Genomic DNA, 24955 nt, shown 5'->3' with positions numbered 1-24955 from the left:
CCGTCTGACATCCCCTCTATACTTTCCGCCAAACAGCTTAAAACTATGACCCCTCCTGTTAACAATTTCTGCCCTGGGAAAAAGTCTCTGGCTATCAACTCTATCTATGCCTCTCATTATCTTGTACACCTCAATTAGGTCCCCTCTCTTCCTTCTTTATTCCAATGAAAAAAGTCCGAACTCAGTCAACCTCTCTTCGTAAGATAAGCCCTCCATTCCAGGCAGCATCCTGGTAAACCTCCTCTGAACCCTCTCCAAAGCATCCACATCTTTCCTATAATAGGGTGACCAGAACTGGACACAGTATTCCAAGTGCGGTGTAACCAAAGTTTTATAGAGCTACAAGATCTCACGACTCTTAAACTCAATACCCCTGTTAATGAAAGCCAAAACACTATATGCTTTCTTAACAACCCTGTCCACTTGGGTGGCCATTTTAAGGGATCTATGTACCTGCACACCAAGATCCCTCTGTTCCTCCACACTGCCAAGAATCCTATCCTTAATCCTGTACACAACTGTCAAGTTTGACCTTCCAAAATGCATCACTTTGCATTTATCCAGGTTGAAGTCCATCTGCCACCTCTCAGTCCATCCCTGCATCCTGTCAATGTCCCGCTGCAGCCTACAACAGGCCTCTATACTGTCAATGACACCTCCAACCTTTGTGTCATCTGTAAACTTGCTAACCCATCCTTCAATTGTCTCATCCAAGTAATTAATAAAAATTACAGAGAGTAGAGGCCCAAGAACAGAGCCAACTGGAACACCACTCACCACGGACTTCCAGGCAGAATACTTTCCTTCCATTACCACTCGCTGTCTTCTGTCGACCAGCCAATTCTGTATCCAGACAGCTAAATTTCTTCCTGACCTTCTAAATGAGCCTACCATGGGGAACCTTATCAAATGCCTTGCTGAAGTCCATATACACCACATCCACTGCTCAATCCTCATCAATTTGCCTAGTAAAATCCTCAAAGAACTCGATAAGATTTGTGAGGCATGACCTGCCTCTCACAAAGCCGTGCTGCCTTCATTTAATCAATCCATGCTCTTCCAGATGGTCATAAATCCTATCACTCAGAATCCTTTCTAACACCTTGCAGCCGACAGACGTGAGACTGACTGGTCTGTAATTGCCGGGGATTTCCCTATTTCCTTCCTTGAAGAGAAGAATTACATTTGCCTCCCTCCAGTCCTCAGGTACGACTCCGGTGGAGAGTGAGGATGTGAAGATCTTCACAAGCGTCGAAGCAATCACATTTCTCGCTTCCCAAAGCAGCCGAGGACAAATTTGGTCTGGACCTGGCGACTTTTCAATCTTAATGTTTGTCAAAATTTGCAGCACATCAGCTTCCTCAACCTCTATCCATGCCAGCATGCTTACCTGCTCCTCAATGGTTTCATTCACTACAAGGTCTTAACTTCTATTTAACTAACTTCTATTTAAATAACCTTGCTTGTTACCCAGGAACTAGCTCTTCTGCCTGGTCACCATCGTTAAGTCTCAAGACTTGTACTGCCAAGAAAAAAATTGATTGCAGCATTCCTACCCTACAAAGATATTTTCAGAGTCAGGTGCCAACTATGGGCATCTCTAACTACACATTGACAGTGGTACACATTCCATTTGGCCACTTTACAAGACGGTAATGATGGACACTGATGATGGATTTCTTCAATTGAGACAACACCGTGTCACAGTTTAGAGTACAAAGATACACAGCCATCCAAAGGGAAGGGAAAAGCAAACACATTTTAATAAGATGGCTGCCTTGTTAAGAATCCAGTAAAGGTTAAAGAGGAGTATAGGTCAAGTCAGACTCAACAACTGCAGCAGCCAACAACTCAGAGCAGATAAAGCTGTTAGCATCAGCAAGTCTATCTTCTCCTTCAGTCTTTCAGCATCTTCGAACAGCTAGAAACAGAGAAAAACAGTATTCTTTAAAAGCTTGTGAAGACCAGGAGTCTCACTAAAGTTAGAAGGATAGAGTGAGATCTGAGAGGAAAAAAAAGCGGTTGATATTGGAATCCAGAAATAATTTCAGTCTCGTCGAGGAACAGTGAAAATACTTACATCTACAGAAAATCTCTGGGCTGGGAAATTGAAAGAAGCCTTAAATCCATCATACATTTATTAAACAAATAGTTTCTACCATTTAAAATTATTATAAGCTGCAAAGCGTGATTCCAAACCAAGTTAAACCTTTATGAGCTAAGGTAAATCATCAATCAAGTTTTATTAGTACCTAAAACTCAAAGACAGAAAGCTCTTATTAAGAGTAATATTAAATTTTTATTGGAGATCCAAAAGAATTTGGAAGGTACAACAACTCTACAATGTCTTTCTTCAGGTTAAAGAAGGCAGAAATCGGATGGGGAAGAGGTAGAAACCGTGTGGATCGGCCACTATGTTAATAAGGACAGGGAAAACCCCACCAGGCAGAGTAACATAGAACCATCCTCCATTTCACTTCTTCAAACCAACATTTTAAATTGATAAGGAAATGACAGCTTCAAACAGTTTTTAAGTCTTCAAACCATTAAAAAATAAACTTTCAAAGTTCACCAAAAGAATACCTTCAAAATTTAAAGATCTTAAAATACAGAAAAATTTCAGAGAATTGAAGAGAGGAGCTTTAAACCTTTATTAAAGCAACAACGCATTACAATTTAACAGTTTATTTTTTAAAAATGCATTCTCCTTTAGCAGTAATTAACATTAATCTACAATTTAAAAATAATTCTTATGCTAGAAATTCTGTGACAAACTGAATCAAAGCCACAATTCAAGCTTCGAGAAAAGCTGAAGATAGAGCAGGACAACAGTATTTTTTTTAAAAAAAGCTTTCAGAATTTAAAGGAAGCAATGTAAACAAGAACTGGAGCAAGCTATTATATGGTCATGCATATTCACGATACAGATACTTCAGGTGGAGTTAGTCAGCATGGAAGAAACAATTTATGAGCTCCAGGCTTGCGGAAGGTTTCTGCAGCAAATTACATGCAGAACAAGTTAATATTCTGCTTCATTCTGTGAGACCACTATTAGTCAGAGAGAAACAGTTACAAGGCGATACTAAGACCTTTGATGCCATCATAATGCATTTCACAAGTATTTTACTTTAAGAAGCAATTGTATTATGGAAAGAGTAAGATTCAATACAAGAGTACAGTTTCCAGGAAAACCTGCCAACAATGTCATCAAATGATCTTTATACATGGTCTGAATCTTGAAAAACATGGCGCATTTCGACCAGAACTAATCAGAGACAGAATGGTCGATGGACTTTCTGATTCATCTCTTTCAGATCTTTAACAAGCGAAGGAAGATCTCACACTGGAAAAGGCTATCCAGATTGTATTAGAAGCTGCGATTCGGAAAAACCACAGAAGAATCTGGGGAACAGAAGGACAAATTTACTCCAGAAGACCATCAAACCTATCAACCTCATAAGGTACAAACACTCCAATCAGTCACACGACAAACCAACGCACAGAGTCTTCAAATCTATTGATGCTAGGGGCCACTTCCAAGATGGAGCAATACCACACAAACAAAAGCAATACATCACTCTAATATAGCTCTGTGACCTTCCCTCCATCATAAAGTCAGAAGTGGGGTTGTTCGCACATCACAGCACAACGCTCAGCACTATTCGCAACTCCCCAAATACTGAAGCAACATCCAGGTTTGGGCTGACAAATGGCAACGAACATTCACTCCACGTAACTGCCAGTCAATGGTCATCTGAGAGAATCTAACCATCTTCCCTTGGCATTCCAGTAACTGAATTCCCCATCGTCAGCAGTCTCAGGATTATAACTGATGAATAACCGAAATGGACAAACAATATAAATATTGGCTACAAGAGCAGGTCAGAGGTCAGGAATACTATGGTGAGTAACTCACCTCCTGACTTCCCAAAGTCTGTCCACCATCTTCGAGGAGAAAGTGAGGACTGCAGATGCTGGAGATCAGAGCTGAAAATGTGTTGCTGGAAAAGCGCAGCAGGTCAGGCAGCATCCAAGGAACAGGAGAATCGACGTTTCGGGCATAAGCCCTTCTTCAGGTAGGGCTTATGCCCGAAACGTCGATTCTCCTGCTCCTTGGATGCAGTCTGACCTGCTGCGCTTTTCCAGCAACACATTTTCAGCTCTGTCCACCATCTACAAGGCACAAGTCAGGAGTGTGCTGGAATGTTCTCACTTGCCCTGGATGGGTGCAGCTCCAACAACACTCAAGAAGCTTGACACCATCCAGGACAAAGCAGCCGCTTGAATGAGATCCAGAGTAACACTGTCAACATTCACTTCCTTCACCTCCAACGTACAGAGGCAGCTGTGTGCACTATCTACAAGATGCACTCAGCAAGTGACTCAGTAAAGCTCCTTCAGCAGTATCTTACAAACCTGCAAACTTTAGCACCTAGAAAGGCAAGGACAGCAAACCCACACGTGCACTGACACTTGTACGTCCCAAGCCAAACACCACCCTTACTTGGATTTATCCCACCGTTCCTTCAAAATCATCCGGTCAAAAACCTGGAACTCTTTCCTCCACAACTACACCTCAAGACCTCAAGTTCAAAAAGGCAGCTCACATTTAGGAATGGATAAGAAATAATGGCTCAACCAGTATCTTATGAATGTAAAAAGTCACAAGAATGTCTTTTTTTGTAGAAAAAGTGGGCCAATTTCAAAAGGATGTAGAAGGACCAGAACTTATCCAAAAGCAACTGCAAAGTAATCCACACGTTTTTTTTCCCTCTTTCAGAGGACAAGTTTGTCACTGGTCAGGGCTGCATTTATTGCCCATCCCTAATTGCCCAGGGGCAGGTAAGGGTGGATGGCTATTTCCTTCCCTGAAGAACATTAGTGAACCAGATGGCTTTTTTTCCCAACAATCAGAAATTGATTCACAGTCATCATTGGACTCTTAATTCCGGATTTTTATTGAATTAAAATTTCACCAACTATCCCGGCAGGACTCGATCCTAGGTCCCCAGAGCACTACCTGGGTCTCTGGATTAACAGTCCAGCAATCATTGCCTCCCTCATTATACAAAACATCTATTACCAATCTTATCTCAGCTAGATAACAATTTTCCAGGTCTCAAGAGAATGTGCACTGAAGCAGAAACACACACCAATTGAAAAGGGAAGGTGATGGCCTAGCGGTGTTATCACTAGACTATCAATCCAGAGCTGAAAAGTGTGGTGCTGGAAGAGCACAGCAGGTCAGGCAGCATCCAAGGAGCAGGAAAGTTGACGTTTCAAGCATAAGCCCTTCACCAGGAATTAATCCAAAGCCTCTAGTAATATTCTGGGGACACGGATTGGAATCCTGACATGACAGATGGTAGAGTTTGAATTCAGTAAATCTGGAATTAAGAGTCTAATGATGACCACAAATCCATGTCGATTGTTGGAAAAACCCACCTGGTTCACTAATGTTCTTCAGGGAAGGAAACTGCCATCTTTACCTGGTCTGTGACTCCAGACTCACAGCAGTGTGGCTGATACCAAACTTCCCTCTGGATAATTAGGGATGGACAATAAATACTGGCCCAGCCAGTGACACTCCCATACCATGAATGAAGGGAAAACAAATCACCTACATAAGAGTTTGAGAATGTTTTAATACTCCCAGCAAAGGAAACATCATTTACCTCACATGGTTGGAAGAACTCTTTACTATCCTCCACCCAGCAGATAATTTCCAGTTCGAAAATGCACCAAAAACAAGGGTGACTCATCAACCAAAAAGACAATGTGACAGGCTGGGAAATGGAAAGCCAGATCTGCTTGGCAATAAGGTTGAAAAGAGAAGACAACTTCTCGCACCTCAACAATCTTCTTTTATCACACATTCAGAAGAAATTTTTTAAAATCCTCTGGACATGGTGATCCATGCAACATTCACAACAATTCACAGCAAAAGATGTTCAACATTTATCCTCAAGCAGAAGGTCTTCTATGTATCCAAGTTGGTGTGAAGTGATCAAACCAGAGACTTGGAAAGAGAAAGGACAGTGGTAAGTGATACCTACTTTGTGTCATGGATTAAACAGGGAAGTCAGAGTTTGGCAGGTGATTTGTATAAGACAGCTGGCCTAAAAGTTTGAAGCTTTGTATGACTGTCTTGGAGAAAGAGATTGCCAGTTCTAGTGAGTTTACTGATGTAGTTGTTCTGGTCTGTTAGTCTTACTTCGACTGTTATCAACCATGCAGTTTGGGTTAACTTGGTATCTCTAGGGGAGAGTCATGCATTCTGGCAAGGCAAGGTAGTTCTCTCCTTATGTTCTATAATCTACTGACTTGCTACAATCCAATATACCTTTTTGTTACTTAAGAACAAACCTGTCCTTCTAAGACTTCAAGCATACATGTCAGTCCCTGAACTAGCACTAAAAAGAGGAATTGGTGACAGCATATATACCTACACACGATTCTTTCAGAAACAGGTAATAGCTGCAGGTAACTCTTACAATATGGGACACATGAAACAAACAAAGGTCCCAAAAGATTGTGTGTGCCCCAAAGAATGCTACAGGGCACACTGAGTTCTCCAGATTATAAGTAATTTGTGGGAGAAAAAAATTTTCTAAAACATGAAGCCCATTTGGAACCACATTTCCTGGAAGAATTATGATATCATGGTATCCAATCACTCACACAGGATATGGAGCCAGGAACAGAGGAAGTGAGGTTACAAATTATCCCGACCGCTGCGCATTCAAAGCCACAAGACCGTTAGCAAAAAACATTTTACATTGACCTGCAAAATCATATATGTGTAACTCAAGTGGCTAATCTTCTCAAAGACAGGATAAAGACCAGGACTGGAATTTCAACAAGACGTACTAATAAATGGGTGAGTGAAACTTTTGCTGTGCCTAACTTCAAGATTATAGATTCTATTCATTAAGTTACATTTGCATCTACAATAATGTCAGGTTACAGGAACTTCAGCAAGATTCTGATGAGCACATGCTGGTCTTTAGAATTATCAGTGGCGCTAGGTAGCTGTCTGAGAATTCAACACCTTGGTTAATTCAAGTTCCCGAAAGGATACAGGTCCTAATATGTAAATTTATCCCAGGCACATAATTATTAAATAAATATTACATTACATTTACAATGCAGAAATAATTATAGAACTATAATTATTTTATAGTTCTATATATAAAGAATTATAGAATCATAGAACTGAGTCATAGAATCCCTACAGTATGGACGCACGCCATTCGGCCCATTGAGTCCACACCCTCTGAAGAGCATCCCACGACCTCACCCAAAATCCCTGTAACCCTGCACTTCCCATGGCTAGTCCATCTAGCCTGCACATCCCTGGAAACTAAGGGACAATTTAGCATGACCAATCCAGCCTAATCTGCACATCTTTGTACTGTGGGAGGAACCAGAACACCCGAAGGAAACCCACACAGACATGGGGAGAATGTGTAAACTCCACACAGAGTTGAACCCCTGAGCAGTTCTTTCCCCCACTATTTCCAACTTTCACAATATTTTGCTATCTTCCATAATCGGTTCATCTAGCTTCCCTTTAAAAGTTCAACTGGAGGATTCACGTGGTAATGAGCCCATCTATTCGACACAGTAAAGAAGTTTCTCTATGGTTCCCTGTTGAATTTATGAACAATTTTATTTAAGTGCAGAAAGCTACTCATGGAAGGATTTGGGAGTCCTCATGTGTGATTTAACAGGTAATAGGAAAGCAAATGGAACACTGACCTTTATTTCTAAGGGAATGGAGTATAACAAAATAGAGAGGAGAGGTCTTGCTAAAACTGTTCAAGGCACTGGTCAGACATCAGCTGGAATACTGTGAAGAGTTCTGGGCCATCTATGTAAGGAAAGATACACTGGTATTGGGGGCAGTGCAGGGAAGCTGATAACCAGATATGGAGGGACTGTCTTATGAAGACAGGTTGAGTAGACCGAGCCTGTACTCATTGGAGTTTAGAGGAATGAGAGACAACCTCATTGAAACATACACATTCTTGGGGGACCTGACAGGAGAGATGCGAAAATTAATTTCCTCTTGTGGGAGGGTCTACGACTAGAAGGCATCATCTCAGAGTAAGGGGTTGCCCAGTTAGGGCTGAGAATGAGAAGGAATTTCTTTTCTGATTAGATTAAATTAGATTACTTAGTGTGGAAACAGGCCCTTCGGCCCAACAAGTCCACACCGACCCTCCGAAGAGCAACCCACCCAGACCCATTCCCCTACATTTACCCCTTCACCTAACACTACATGCAATTTAGCATGGCCAATTCACCTAATCTGCACATCTTTGGACTGTGGGAGGAAACCGGAGCACCCGGAGGAAACCCACGCAGACGCGGGGAGAATGTGCAAACTCCACACAGTCAGTCGCCTGAGGGGAGTGAATCTGTGTAGTCCTTTACCACAGAGAGTTATTGAGAATGAGTCATTCAGTACATTCAGGGCTGAGAGAGACAGCTTTTTAATCAGTAAGAGAATCAAGAGTTAGGGGGCAGTGGAGTTGAGGATTATCAAATCAGCCATGATTACATTGCATGGTGGGATGAATGGGCCTCTTCTGCTCCTATGTTATATAGCCTGCTCATATTTATTAATCCTAGGTAATATTTACAACCACTGTAGTGTCCTGGAATGATTTTTAATATACCTGTGTTCAACAGATGTCAACTTAAAAGCATACACCAATATTGTACAAGAGTGTATGCAAACACATGAAGGGGTGAAAAGCTGACATGTTCAGCAAGTAAACGCTGACTTAAATATCTTCCTCCTCCTCCTCCTCCTCCTCTCCATCCTGAGTGTGTACAGCTCAGGCCAGGTAAAGCTGCTTGGTGCACACATACCTTTGTTACACAGCAGCCCTCCCCAGTTGGTTTCACAGTTACACTGCCATGGCTCGACACACGTCCCATGGACACATCCTGGGTACGGGATACACTCGTCACAGAACTGCCCTTGCCACCCGTACAGACAGCTGAAAAGACAAAATATGAAATAAGATAAACTGCTTCCCATACAGAGAGAAGACAAGACACAAATGCAGCTCCAAACTACTACATTACATTACATTACAAACTGACAGCGAGTACCAACTATGACTCAGTAACACTCTCCCTCGAGAGTGTTATGGCCCTTGAGTCAAGTGCTATAGCAGACCGACTTTCCCAGTGTAGTACTGAAGGAATACTGCAGTGTCTAGGCGGCTGTATTTCAGGCAGGACAGTAACCTGGAGCCCCATCCATCTACCCTTCCATTGTCCTTCAGCTCCCACCCTTCAATCCAGCACAGATGGAATGGCCAATCACTAAACAAACAGTGACTCGGCTTTCTAACTGTGCAGATGCTGCCCGTCCTGCTGACCGCTCTGTTTCGTTAACGGTTTGGTTGGACAGTATGATGCCCCTTTGTTAAAAGCTCACATGGTTCTCTGGGAGAAGTCTTTGGAAAGTTCAAATGATCTGTTCAGATTCCATCAGAAGCAGTTTGGGAATTGGAATTCAGTGAAAATTAATACAGTGTGGGCAAATGGTGGTGTCAGGCCAGAACGCCCTCAAAATATTTTACAAAGGTAGCCTAGACCTTAGCTTTTTCTTATTCTAAAGGGAGATATGAAGTGGATATTCCAAGTGTCATGCAGCTGGTCAAACCACTTGGCTTTCAGCAAAACAGAATTTATTTAAATGCTATAGTTAAAGCACAAACAAAAGAAAACAGAATTTAGGATAGCTGAACTGTTGGAAAACCTAACTGATGTAATACAGCAACTATTACTAATTAATTGCTTCAATAGAGTAACACGTCTTAAACGCACCCCTTGGCAAAAAGAGAAATTCAAACACCGATTCTTGCAGGTAGGAGAGAAAGATTTCAGGAGAAGGTCAGAGGAGTTCTTTACTGAAGTTTGCAACTCTCCTGGACTCCTGCACCTTGCGACTGCCAACAGCTAAAAAAAACAAACTGGAAAAAATGTGAACTGGGAGAACTGCCACTCCCATTCCATTGTTAACTGAGCCACTTCCCAGACTCTTCAGCACCTCGGCCTTTATGACCTCTCTTGCAAACAGCCAAGGACAAAATAACCTTTTTAAAGTGACATCATTGTCAAACACTAGACTAATAACTCAGAGGCTCATGTAGCACAGTGATAACGTCCCTACCTCTGGGCCGTAAGGCCTGAGGTCAAGACCCACTTGCTCCAGAAGTGTGTCATAACAATCCTGACAGAACTCGGCCAGCTGTCCTGATCCAGTTTTAATCGGAGGCTTTGAGCTCCCACATCAATATGGCCAAATCTTAGCTATATACTCAAGTGTCCGACAGCACGGGTCTGGCACGGCGAGAAAGCCGAGTCACTGTTTGTTTAGTGATTGGCCATTCCATCTGTGCTGGATTGAAGGGTGGGAGCTGGAGGACAATGGAAGGGTAGATGGATGGGGCTCCAGGTTACTGCCCTGCCTGAAATACAGCAGCCTAGACACTGCAGTATTCCTGGCATGGTGGCACAGTGGTTAGCACTGCTACCTCACAGCGCCAGAGACACGGGTTCGATTCCAGCCTCAGGCGACTGACTGTGTGGAGTTTGCACATTCTCCCCGTGTCTGCGTGGGTTTCCTCCGGGTGCTCTGGTTTCCTCCCGCAGTCCAAAAATTAGGTGAATTGGCCATGCTAAATTGCCCGTAGTGTTAGGTCAAGGGGCAAATGTGGGGGAATGGGTCCGGGTGGGTTGGGCTTCAGAGGGTCAGTGTGGACTTGTTGGGCCGAAGGGCCTGTTTCCACACTGTAGGGAATCTAATCCAAAACGATGACTCAGCACATTCACCAGGCAGGCAGACTGCAGCAATTCCAGCTGGTGCCCACCAACGCCAACTTGTCATGATAGTTAGAGGTGGCATCCAGGTACTGGCCTCATCATTGACACACACATCTCCTGTCAAGTGAGTGAGTGGATACTCCTGGATGAAGATCAATGTGAAATAGAAGGAGAGACACAGCCATCTTTAACAACCTCAGGTCATCCAAGAAGCTTTTACAGCAAATTAATTAATTCCTCCTTCTCTGAAATACTGTGCTGAAGCAAACAATTGGCCAGCTTGCAGGCTGCTGCATTTGTTACTTGGTTATAGCGCTGTTCCCTCGATTCTTACACAGTCAGCCCACTGCAAATCAACAGCAGAAAGCAGAAACCTATCTTTCATTTTAATAGAAATGGTGAGGGATTAGATTGGCTGGGGTGGGGCGGGGTGGGGCGGGGTGGGGCGGGGTGGGGCGGGGTGGGGCGGGGTGGGGCGGGGTGGGGCGGGGTGGGGCAGGAGGGAGGGGGAAGAATGGTTATAAACATTCCATGGCAAGTGTTGAGGCACAACAAAGCTCATCTCTCCATCTTAAGTTCACTTGAAAACGGAGCCAAATTTGATCAAACACATATGAAACATTTGCCACACTGCAGCAGCAGTCTCCTACACATAGAGCAGATCACAGCAAATCATTTCAGCTTGCTAAAAGACACAAGGTTGTACTCCTTACAGCTGAGATGGTTAAGGGGAGGTTTACCTGAATTTAAGAAGGGTTCTGATTGAGTAGAAAGGGACAGGCTGCTGCCCACTTTTTTTAGTTCATTCAGAGGGAAGTGGGTATCACTGACCACCATTTATGCCCATTCCTCATTGCCCGAGGGCAGTTAGGAGCCAAGCATATTACTGTGGGTCTAGTGTAGACCAGACCAGGTAAGGATGATAAGTCCATTCTCTAAAAGGGCATTCATGAACTTGTTGGATCTTTCTGACAAACAACAATGGTTTCATTAGATTCTTAGTTCCAAGATTTTTAGGAACATAGAAAACAGGTGCAGGAGGATGCCATTTGACCCTTCAAAATCATTGAATATGATCATGGTTGATCACGTAATTTCAGTATTCTACTCCCAGTTTCCCTCCATTCCTGTTGACCCCTTTAGCAACATCCAGCTCCCTCTCATATCTAACAGCCTTGGCTCAATAGCTTTCAGAACTCCATGATTTTATTGAGTTCAAGCTCCATTATCTAAGGAGAGGTCATTGCTACATGGTATTAATGGCTGGACTGTTAACCTAGAGAGAAGGTGAGGACTGCAGATGCTGGAGCACCAGAGTTGAAAAATGTGGCGCTGGAAAAACACAGCAGGTCAGGCAGCATCCGAGAAGCAGGAGAATCGACGTTTCGGGCATAAGCCCTTCTTCAGGAATGAGGCTGGTGTGCCAAGCGGGCTGAGATAAAAGGCAGGGGGGGAGGGAATTTGGGGGAGGGGCGCTGGGAATAGGTGGAAGGAGGTGAGTGTGATAGGCCGGAGAGGGGTGGGGTTGGAGAGGTCGGGAAGAAGATTGCAGGTCAAGAGGGCGGTGCTGAGTCAGAGGGTTGGGACTGAGATAAGGTGGGGGGAGGAGGGGAAATGAGGAAGCTGGAGAAATCTACATTCATCCCTTGTGGTTGGAGGGTTCCGAGGCAGAAGATGAGGCGCTCTTCCTCCAGGCGTCGTGTGGCCAGGGTCTGACGATGGAGGAGGCCAAGGACCTGCATGTCATTGGCGGAGTGGGAGGGGGAGTTAAAGTGTTCAGCCACAGGGTGGTTGGGTTGGTTGGTGCGGGTGCCCCAGAGGTGTTCCCTGAAACATTCCGCAAGTAGGCGGCCTGTCTCCCCAATATAGAGGAAACCACATCAGGTGCAGCGGATACAGTAAATGATGTGTGTGGAGGTGCAGGTGAATTTATGATGGATATAGAAGGATCCATTGGGGCCTTGGAGGAAGGTGAGGGGGGAGGCGTGGGCACAAGTTTTGCATTTCTTGCGGTTGCAGGGGAAGTGCCGGGAGTGGAGGTTGGCTTGGTGGGGGGTGTGGACTTGACGTGGGAGTCGCGGAGGGAGTGGTCTCTCCTGAATGCTGATAGGGAAGGGGAGGGAAATATATCCCTGGTGGTGGGGTCTGTCTGGAGTTCTGGCGGGGTTCAAGGGCAGAGGTGCAGGAGGTGGAGGACCAATTCCACTACCGAACAACTCAAATGGACTCCTTCTTCAAAGACCGCAATTTCCCCTCCGCCGTGATCGACGATGCTCTCCACCGCATCTCCTCCACCCTTGAACCCCGCCCCTCCAATCACCACCAGGACAGGACCCCACTGTCTTCACCTACCACCCCACCAACCTCCAGATACATCGTATCATCCGTCGTCATTTCCGCCATCTCCAAACAGACCCCACCACCAGGGATATATTTCCCTCCCCTCCCCTATCAGTGTTCCGGAAAGACCACTCCCTCCGTGACTCCCTTGTCAGGTCCACACCCCCCACCAACCCAACCTCCACTGCAGGCACCTTCCCCTGCAACCGCAATAAGTGCAAAACTTGCGCCCACACCTCCCCCCTCACCTCCCTCCAAGGCCCCAAGGGATCCTTCTATATCTGTTGCAAATTCACCTGCACCTCCACCCACATCATTTACTGCATCCGCTGCACCCGATGTGGCCTCCTCTATATTGGGGAGACAGGCCGCCTACTTGTGGAACGTTTCAAGGAACACCTCTGGGACACCCGGACCAACCAACCCAACCACCCCGTGGCTCAACACTTCAACTCCCCCTCCCACTCCACCAAGGACATGGAGGTCCTTGGCCTCCTCCATCGCCAGACCCTGGCCACACGACACCTGGAGGAAGAGCGCCTCATCTTCCGCCTAGGAACCCTCCAGCCACAGGGGATGGATGTAGATTTCTCCAGCTTCCTCATTTCCCTTCCCCCCACCTTATCTCAGTCCTAACCCCCAGATTCAGCACCGCCTTCCTAACCTGCAAATCTTCTTCCCGACCTTTCCGCCCCCACCCCCTCTCCAGCCTATCACCCTCACCCTCACCTCCTTCCACCTATTGTATTCCCAGCGCCCCTCCCCCAAATTCCCTCCCCCCTACCTTTTATCTCAGCCCGCTTGGCACACCAGCCTCATTCCTGAAGAAGGGCTTATGCCCGAAACGTCGATTCTCCTGCTCCTCGGATACTGCCTGGCCTGCTGTGTTTTTCCAGCACCACATTTTTCAACTCTGTTAACCTAGAGACCCAAGTTCAAATCCTGGTGGAATGTGAGTTCTGTAAAAATCTGGAATCAAGAATCTAATGATGACCATTGTTCACTAATGTCCTTTAGGGAAGGAAACTGCCATCCTTACCTGGTTTGAGACCAAAAAAACACAGATGCTGGAATCCAAGGAAGACAAGCAGAAGGCTGGAAGTACACAGCAAACCTGGAAGCATCAGGAGGTGCAGAAGTTAATGTTTCAAGTGTAACTCTTCTTCAGGACTGGGGGTGGGTGTAAGGGGGAGCTGCAGATAAAGGAGGGGGGGGGGGGAGAAGGGTAATGGGTGGGGAATATGTGAATACAGGTAGAGGGTACGAACTGGTTGGCTGATGGGAGGAATGAATCCGGTTGGCAGCTGGAATGAAGAGTCGGTCAGAGGAATGGAAGGGAGGGGCTGGGAAGGGAGTCGGGGGATGGGAAAGGAGGTTATTTGAAATTGGAGAGTTGAATCCTCCAGGCTGTAGGCTGCCCGGGCGGAAGATGAGCTGTTCCTCCAATCTGCAGTCTGATTCGCTGTGGCAATGGAGGAGGCAGAGGACGGTCTTGTCGGAAAAGGAGGGGGAAGTGGAATTAAAACGGGTGGTGAACGCCGTGGCAATGGAGGAGGCCAATTCATTCCTCTCATCGAGCAACTATGCTGTACCCTCTACTTGTGTTCCTATCCCCGCCTCACCATTCCACCCGTCTCCCTACCCAAAACCCTCCCTCACCCCCACTCCCACCCCCTTTATCTGCAGCTCCCTTTACATCCACTCCCAGTCCTGAAGAAGGGTTACACCTGAAACGTTGCCTTCTCCCCCTCTTGATGCTGCCTGGCTTGCTGTGTTTTTCCAGCCTCCTGCCTGTCTATCCTTTGCTGGTCTGGCCGACATTGACTACAGACCCATTGCCACTTGGGTAACTAGGGAATGGTAAAAAAAATGTTGGCCTAGCCAGTGATGTCTACATCTGTGAACAAATATTTTAAAAAACTATTCTGTGGTGGGATTCAAACCCAGGGCCTCAGAACATTGACTGCCTCTCTGGATTAACAGTCTCGCCACAGGTCGTTCTGGTATATCGCACATTTCATCAACGCAAATTGGCTACAAAGTGATTGACAAATTGTGAACGCTGTTTGAATAACGCAAACTCACTGAACGTTACAGTGGTTTTCCATAGCGAGAATTTCTATAGCATGAGGTTGCAGAGGGACACAACTGTCACGTTATAGCAGAACGACCTGTATAAGACCACGAGGCTAATGTCAGATAGTTATGAGTTGGAAGAGTTGGTGACCAGAAGACACAAAATTTGTGAATTGCTGCTTTATTGATGATCTGGGTTGCACACGGTTCAACAGCACTGAAGAAAATTGGATAAATTTTGGAAAAAGGATTAAGGAAAGGGGAATAATTGGATTACTCTTTCAAAGAGCCAGTACAGGCACAATGGACCACATGGCTTCCTCGTGCACGACCTGACTGTGTGCCTTACTGCAACAACACATCATCCCTCCGGTTTACAGACTGGATGCTTGCCAGAGGTGGAGAGAGAAGCAGGGGCTATCTGGTGCGAAGTTACTCATCCATTGTCACAGACCAGCAGGCAGCTATTTTTATTGCTGGCAATGATTGAAACCACAACTGTCCCACCGTTATTCCGGGGAAAAGTTATTTTTGGATGCCTCGCAGGGATCAGAGTCATTGTGTAGCTCCACGTCACGGAGATGTGCAGGTTCCAGCTGAAAGATTCCTACTGGAAATCCGGGCTCAGACTGAAGGTGTTCTATTCACATTTCACCCAAAAACACTAGCAATTCTGCCAAAACTCCCAAATACGCTGCCTGAATAAAAGCTACCACATGGAGGAGTTGGGGCAAATCGGTACTTAAACGAAAGCTGGCTGAGAATGAGGGGGAAAAGGAATAGAGTGATACGGTGAAATCAAGGAAGGTGGAAATGGTTTGTCTGGAGCAGAAACACTGATAACTGAGCTGGCTCTCTGCTGAAAATTCGACATTAATATCTTTCCAACCAATGTTCCAACTATTCAGAGGAAAATAATTAATATATTACCTATGTTTGGTTCTGTAGTTTAAAAGGTAAAAGCATCGAGTTACAGCTGTTTTGTCATACTGCTGGCAGGAAGGCTAAAGTAAGGATATTTACAGCACATAAACAATGAACTCAAAATAAAATCCTGCAGATGCTAGAGGTCTGAAATTAAAACAAAGTGCTGGTGAAACTCAGCAAGTCTGGCAACATCTGTGGCAACAGAAACAGAGTTAACGTTTTGGGTCCAAATACACGTTTTCAGAACTCTGGAGTTTCAAAGCAGAGTCTCTGGACTCAAAATGTTAACAGTTTCTCTCTCCCCGCAACTGCGGTCAGACCTGTCGAGTTTCTCTAGCAGTTTCTAGGTTTCAGTTCACAATCAGGAAAGATCCTACTGATACAGATTTATTATTGAAAGTGGGCCGAGGTATCACAGTGACAAAGATGTGGAGGTGCCGGTGTTGGACTGGGCTGGACAAAGTCAGAAGTCGTGACACCAGGTTATAGTTCAATAGGTTTTTTTTTAAATCACAAGATTTTGGAGCGCTACTTCAAAAGCTTGCCATTTCAAATAAACTTGTTGGACGACAACCTGCTGTCATGTGACTTCTGACAGTGACAAAGACAGAAGAGGAGAAGTCAAAATCTTCAGTTGAAGTAATGGCTGACTTTGGTCCTTTGGACAAGAGAATAGAGGTTGGACTTTCACTTAGGAAGGCAGTGAGTTTGCTTCCTGGCCTTCACAACCGCTTGTTGGCAAGTTGCTATGTGAAATTACGAGAAGATGGTGTCACAGGAATGTGGGCGCATATACTGTTTGCATCAAGCCCAGACAAAGAGGTTGTGCTAAATAAAGATGAGCTATATTATACAAACAGAAAGCAGAAAATGCTGGAAATAGTCGGCCGATCGGTTCGGAATGATTCTAAAGATAGGCAGTTGGTTAAAATGTTAACTGTTTAGCACTCAACAGATTCTGCCGAGCATTTCCAGCATCCACTGTATCGTGCTTTTGCATGACACAAATTTCGAAACACCTTTCTGAGACGGTATGAAGTTGACTCTGCTGTTGCCTGTTTCTACAATTCATCCACAAACATCTAAAATCACTACCTTGCTGGCTGAGGGAGCTTACGTACAAAATGGCTGCCACTTTTCTCTAAGTGACAACAATGGTCTACACTTCAAAACTGTGAACTTAATTGGCTGTACAGCAATTTAGGAAGGGCAGAGGTTATGACAGAAAATGCCTTTGTGGTTTCAGGGCAGGCTCTAAATACTGAAAACATAAAAATCAGGCTGAGACTCCGGGGAAGTCCAAGTTACCTGTGCTCTGTCCAACAACAGCACAGAATGCAGAAGGATCTGACAATGCCATAGTAACAACAAGCTCTTTAGACTTGTAGGACACTTAGACTTCCGAATTCGGAGAATGGAGTATTTGGGGGTGACAGCTAACACACTGCAGCACTGGCTGTTAACCCTAAGGTCAAGAGGGGGTTAAACTCGGGAAGTGGAAATAGTCCCACAGGGATGGCATAATCAATATCACATTCTTTAAGCTGCTCTCAAATCCATGTCTCTGCTTTTAAGAAATGCACCATAACTGAACCAGCTGCTAGCTCAGCCTGAGTACGGTACTGGAGCAGAAGGAGTTCTCTCATCCTCTCATACCTGTCCTGCCAGTCAATGAGATCATGGCTAATCGTTGAGCCCACTTCACTATCCCTGCCATTGCTTCCTGCTACTTCATAGCCAACTATAATCTGCTGATCCCTGCCTTGAAAGCTCAAAATAATTCCAATATCCACAATGTTGCCCAGGAAGAGTACTCCAGATTCCTGTTGTAGAAGGTACTGGCTCTGACAGAATTTATGTTGAAGTTGTTTTATGTTCTGACCAACCTGATGACTTCCACCCAAAGGCTGAGTGACAAGCAGTTATCAGACATGTCATCTCTAGCTCCTGAGAATCTCTGAGATTCTGTCTCATTAACCAACACAATTCCTTCCCTGTTCCTATCGTACAATAAACTGAAACTTCTTGTTAAGACAAATGCCTCTCTGCTGCGATTTAGACTGACCCCTTAAACTCAGCACAGAAAAGGGGAGGGTGGCTGCTGTGGTAATGCCCCTACCTCTAGGTCAGAAGGTCCAGGCTGAAGTCCCATAGCACGTCTCAACAGAAGTTGATTTTAAAACTGACCAAGGGGGAAGGATTAGCTGTAAAGGTCCAGGTTTAAGTCTCCCCCTTGCTGAAGGTGTTATATAGCAAGTGCAAACTGGTTGATTTAAAAGCATCGGAATGGAGGAGTGAGAGCAGCTCTCCACCTCAGACACAAGCTCAGTGAGCTGGGACTGCAACATGACAGCCTCCCACCACTTAGAACATAGAACATAGAACAGTACAGCACAGAACAGGCCCTTCAGCCCACAATGTTGTGCCGACCATTGATCCTCATGTAAGGTAAACCTAATGTACCAACCCTCAAATTTCTGTGACCATATGCATGTCCAGGAGTCTCTTAAATGTCCCCAGTGACCCTGCCTCCACAACTGCTGCTGGCAACACATTCCATGCTCTCACAACTCTCTGCGTAAAGAACCCGCCTCTGACATCCCCTTTATACTTTCCACCAAACAGCTTAAAACTATGACCCCTCCTGTTAACAATTTCTGCCCTGGTAAAAAGTCTCTGGCAATCAACTCTATCTATGCCTCTCATTATCTTGTACAGCTCAATTAGGTCCCCTCTCTTCCTTCTTTTTTCCAATGAAAAAAGTGCGAGCTCAGTCAACCTCCCTTCATAAAATAAGCCCTCCATTCCAGGCAGCATCCTGGTAAACCTCCTCTGAACCCTCTCCAAAGCATCCACATCTTTCTATAATAGGGTGACCAGAACTGGACACAGTATTCCAAGTGCGGTCTAACCAAAGTTTTATAGAGCTGCAACAAGATCTCACGGCTCTTAAATTCAATCCCCCTGTTAATGAAAGCCAAAACACTATATGCTTTCTTAACAACCCTGTCCACTTAGGTGGCCATTTTAAGGGATCTATGTACCTGCACACCAAGATCCCTCAGTTCCTCCACACTGCCAAGAATCCGATCCTTAATCCTGTACTCAATTTTCAAGTTCGACCTTCCAGAATGCATCACTTTGCATTTATCCAAGTTGAACTCCATCTGCGACCTCTCAGCCCATCTCTGCATCCTGTCAATGTCCCGCTGCAGCCTACAACAGGCCTCTATACTGTCAACGACACCTCCAACCTTTGTGTCGTCTTGTGGTGTAGTAACTGTCCTCTCTGCTTTCAATACTGAAGGGTCAGCTCTAATTTTAATATTATATCCCATTGCTTTGGAGTTCATCGAACTGCGTTATGGAAATTTGACATCTTTCTGATTTAACCCTCTGAGCCTGTTTGAATTTGTAATGCCAGGCTCAATGGTTCTAAGCTGGATTCAGAGCTCAATTTGCAACAGGCGATTTATCAGCTCACAAACAACTTTAGATTAGATTAAATTACTTACAGTGTGGAAACTGGCCCTTCGGCCCAACAAGTCCACACCGACCCGCCGAAGCGCAACCCACCCAGACCCATTCCCCTACACCTAACACTACAGGCAATTTAGCATGGCCAATCCACCTAACCTGCACATTTTTGGACTGTGGGAGGAAACCGGAGCACCCGGAGTAAACCCACACAGACACGGGGAGAATGTGCAAACTCCACACAGTCAGTCGCCTGAGGTGGGAATTGAACCTGGGTCTCTGGCGCTGTGAGGCAGCAGTGCTAACCACTGTGCCACCCTTGTCCTGGGAACATCACAAAGTCCAGATAAAATTAATTGTTCCACAATTCCTCGTCCCAAAGCCTATCCAATAACTTATCCAGCAATTCAAACCAGAGGAACAGAAAACACCACATAAAAATATTAAAGGGGTTCAGGAATGTAAACACGTTGCCATCCCCAGGAACCTTCTGGCAATGGGATGAGTTCATTAAGAGCCCACTGCCCCCGATGCAGATGATGGGACCACATTGCTGTCCCACTCCTTTTGTCTGTGATTGTGTTGCAGAATTAGCAGGTCACTGCCAGGTCTTGTCCAATGGCTATTGCACATGCCTGAGCTCTGCAAAGAAACTGTCATAAGACTCTTCAGGTCATCACGTGTCGTTACCGCGTGTTCTAACCACAGTATTCAGTGTAACAATTCACCAAGACATCTTCAACAACTGACCAGAACCGTCACCAACTAGAAATCACAGGAAGCATGGGTTTGGTGAAACCATCGGCACACTGAACATAAAAGCACTTCAATGATCATAAATCATTTTTGGATCATCAGAGGTTGCGAAAATGAGAATGAAACAGCACGGAGAAAAGTATCATAGCATTAGAATAGGTTAAATCTCTCTCTCTAAAGCTTTCCTCTCTGTCTTGCTGTACTGAGATGGTAAACTGGGATTTCATGTTTTTGTTAAAAAAGCACGGTTAGCTGCAGAACAACTGGATGCTTCAGTAAGAGGGAAGAGGAATCCAAAGTCTTCCCCGAGCAGGATGTCTTACACTTCCAACATCAATCAGCAGGTGCATGACTGAGCTGAGTCAATTTCCCGTGTGGAAGTCTGAATCATACCGATGGACCTGGCACTCACCATCATTCAGAATGCCCAACTGGACGGCAGCGGAAAGAGGGAGGAAGCTGTCTTGGAGCAGTAAGTTACTGCAGATGCTGGAATCTGTACTGAAAACAACAAAGGTTGAAGATCACAGTGGGATCAGGCAGCATCCATGGACAGACAGCAAGCTCACATTTCGAGTCTAGATGACTCTTCATCAGATTCATCGTCACCTCAAGTCCACAGAGAGCTACAACTGACACTGTTTGAGATGGATTCTCCAGATCAGCTGGAAAGACAGGCATCCTAACATCAGTGTCCTTGAAGCAGCCCACAGCACCAGCAGCGATGCCACCCCAAACCAACTCCACTGGGCCAGCCACGCATTTGGGATGCCTGAGTTACAACTTGAAAAAGCAAATCATCTTGAGTCAGCTCAAGAAAAGCACTCCAGGCATTGGGTATAATGGTACTATCACTAGGCTATTAATCCAGGGACCCAGGCAATATTCTGCGGAGCCTGGTTCAAATCTCACCATGGCATATGGTGAAATTTGAATCCAGTACAAACCAGCAATTTAAAGGTCTAATGAAAACCATGAAAGCAATGCCGACTGTCAGGAAAAACTCATACATTTCACTAATGTCCTTTAGGGTAGGAATCTGCTGGCCTTCTCCATTCCCGCAGCAAAGTGATTGACTCGTAAATGCCCTCTCGAGATGGTTTAGTCAGCAAAACCCACATCCCATTAACAAGTATAAAAAAGAGAACTGGAGGACGACAAAGGAAGCTTTCAAAGATTGCTTGAAGTCTTCCCTCAAGAAATGCAACGTAGGTATCAATGCACCTGACACAATCATTCAGAAGAAACCGACTGGAAGGTAGCTCCTGAATGAAGGGAGAACGTCCATCAGCAAGAGCAAGTATGGAAAAGGAACTGCAGAAAGGAATGCCCACAATCTCAAGACCAAGGACCAATCCCATCTCCCGGAAAAACCTGCCGAGTGGGATGGGAGATGTGCCTGTAGGATTGGGCTCATCAGCCACAAGGATCCATGGAACACCTGACCAGTGACAAGGAGATTCCTAGGTGAGCGATCATACTTGTTAGTGAGTGATCGCCGACAATAACAATCAACAGGAACTGATTGCAGCGCTGGCTTTAGACACTGGTCTTTCATTTGGAACATTTAGCAGCAACTCTCAAAACAAATGCCTCTAGTGTCTAGAAAGAGGATGACATTTGGTTTACCTGAACATCAGCAGTGGCATATTCCCTCGAAACAAAACACCACTTTAACTTGAAAATGTCACTAACATTTCCTCATCTCCACTGGGTCAAAATCCAGGACCTTCCTCCCTAATAGCTGTTATGACTGAGATGGAAGGACATTCCCTTGTCCCATTATTCCACGCATCTTAATATCAATGTAATTGTTGTACCCAGTCCAGAAATGACCAATGCTTTCTGTACATTCCAATCCAAATAAAACATTGCAACCACCATTGCAATTCACCTGACCACTACAACAACAACATGGGGACATTCAGAATTTGTGAAAGGTGTGAGAGAAATGCAAATCTTTCTTTTGGTTGCATCAGATTGGATGGAGGAACCTTGTGACGACGAGGAGACCTGAAGAGCTGTTTAAAGCAGGTGGGCAAACTGCTGTAGGACCGGTTTTTTTAAATGATGGTCACGAGTCTCCGGAATCCCCAGAACATGGTGCAAATATTTTTAAGGCAGGAGGGAGATAGTTTCATGATTAACAAGCGAATGAAAAGAGAATGACTCAATCGCTAAGAAAATGGGGTTGAAACCACAAGCAAATCACAATCTTAGTGAATAGTGGAGTAGGCTTGAAAGATCAAATATCCCAACAATCATTTGTAAATTTGTTTATAAAAAAAGATCAAACTTTGCCATCTACCATTCTGGCATTACATGACACGACAGCAGCTTTTTAAACTAACCACAGTGATCAATCTTTGGTGAGTCTGTAACAGACCCAGGTGTGAGGCAAGCAAGTCCCCAGTGGAACTGTGCTTTGGAAACCAAAGGTTCAAAGTCACCTCTCATTCTCTCTTTACAGATGCTGCCAGACCAGCTGAACTCCTGCAGCACTTTCTGGTTTATTCAAAAAGCACTTGCTCTCCCAGAGTCTGTTACCACATGTTATGTCTCAAATTATTTATATCATATCCAAATCGATTCCCTGAAAGAAATCTAATTTGCTTCTCTATGAATCATTACCATCAGCTTTGCCTGTCCCATAGATGAAACTCTTTCTCATTGAAATACACTTTGCAAACAGTTGTGTATTTAATTTCATCTAAGTACAGGTTGGGTCCTCTGGTTTAAGTGAAACGGCTCATTGCTGTCCATATTCCTGGGTTTCTTTTAGGATTCTAAACAGACTAGATAATGAAACCAAACTGTGTTTGAAAAGCATAGGAGCAGGGGAAAAGCTATCTTCAGCAGTAAGGGTGTGAACATCAAGTGATTGCAACAAAGGTACTCGTGCAAGGAAATGCAACCAAATGGAAAGAGTTCATTTACCCCAGTGAGCTGAAGGAGGCATCAAAAACATTGGCACATTTTCCTGCAGCATCGTGCTACACTCCATTTAGCTAATTGAGCCGGCGTGTGGAGCCTGTGACTTTTTTCATGCATTCTTCAATATTTAATGATTTGGTATATTGTTACAGATCTTCCTGTTTGCACTCATCACATCTCTCTGGAAAACTAAAGCTGGAACCAGTTCAATTTCAAGAAGCCATGGTATCAGGTGATCAAAGTCTTTATACATTCAAGCCACCACATACCAGAACCTTTTCACATCCATTCTTCCACCCTCCCCCATTCTTACCCAGATAACAAAAGCACTTTCTCTTTCTGAAGTGGAATTCTCCTCTTTTGTCAGTCTCTCCACACCAAGTGCTAACCCCAAACCGACCAGTGATTCACAGGTCATTCATGTTTTTATTTAAATATCCAGCTGGCTAGGGCCACCCGGAAGTCAGCGGTGTGAATGTCGACATGTTGAGTTACATTCCAACTTGTTTTCCACTCAAACTCCATGGAAAGCAAAGGATATTTCCAGAATTCTTCTGCTTTTGAAATATACCAAGACAATACAGCATTACCTGAAATGGTTTCCCTCTGTGGTCAGGTTAGAATAGAGAATCACAGAATCCCTCCAGTGTGGAAACAGGCCGTTCAGCCCATTGAGTCCACAATGACATTCCAGATAATATCCCACCCAGAACCCACTTCATCCCCATTTCCTACGGTTAATCCTCTTAGCCTATGCATCCCTATAAATTACAGATAATGCAGCATGACCAATTCGCCTGACCTGCACACCTTTGGACTGTGGGAGTTTACTCTCCCAGCTTCCCTGACATCGATCTTCTGAGTGACATCCCAACTTAGGATGGTTCTTTAATATGGTCTTGGCTAAGAAACACTGATGGCTAAGGGCTAACAAGCAGCATGCTGGTTAACTGAACTGAAACGATGACTAGCACCTGCACATGATGTTAAACTGAAGTTTTGCAGCTGAACAGAAGTAATCCCAACACTGACGGAATTTCAGTCCTCCAAGTTCAATATCTGGATCTTTCTGCTTTGCTCAAGTTGTCTCACAAACAGCACAGTCACTGATTCCTACCCAGCAGCCAACAATCTGAAGAACAGGCCATTGAGCTCAGCCTGATGACATGGGTGTTCTCTTTCCACACTGGTGGATAGTTATGTCCTGCTCCCACATCATCCATCAATCCCAGTTAAATCATCCTCTTACAGTAATCCCAGTATCATGAATAGCAGTGTCAGGTTAGATTAACTACACTGTGGAAACAGGCCATTTGACCTAACAATTCCACACCGCCCTTCCGAAAAGTAACCCACCAGACCCATTCCCCTACCCTATATTTACCCCTGACTAAAGCACCTAACACTACAGGCAATTTAGCACGACCAGTCCACCTGACCCGCACATCTTTGGACTGTGGGAGGAAACCGGTGCACCTGGAGGAAACCCACGCAGACGCGGGGAGAATGTGCAAACTCCACACAGACAGTCGAACCCGGGTCCCTGGTGCCGTGAGGCAGCAGTGCTAACCACTGAGCCACCTTATTGCCCCGTTTA

The 24955-nt window shown here is 44.9% G+C and overlaps 1 protein-coding gene across 2 annotated transcripts in view; it reads right to left on the bottom strand.

The window, feature by feature from the left end:
* The window catches only part of jag2b (jagged canonical Notch ligand 2b), a 231095-nt gene that overhangs the window by 67036 nt on the left and 139104 nt on the right, over window positions 1-24955 (bottom strand). For both annotated transcript variants that reach the window (XM_072568028.1, XM_072568029.1), the window contains exon 6: window positions 8881-9011. In XM_072568028.1, coding sequence (XP_072424129.1) covers window positions 8881-9011 — 131 coding nt within the window. The remainder of the gene's footprint in view (window positions 1-8880; window positions 9012-24955) is intronic.

The sequence above is a fragment of the Chiloscyllium punctatum genome, chromosome 4 (genome assembly GCF_047496795.1).
Source record: "Chiloscyllium punctatum isolate Juve2018m chromosome 4, sChiPun1.3, whole genome shotgun sequence".
NCBI lineage: Eukaryota > Metazoa > Chordata > Chondrichthyes > Orectolobiformes > Hemiscylliidae > Chiloscyllium > Chiloscyllium punctatum.
Note: the sequence above shows the minus strand (reverse complement) of the source record. Positions and strands in the feature narration are given on the sequence as shown.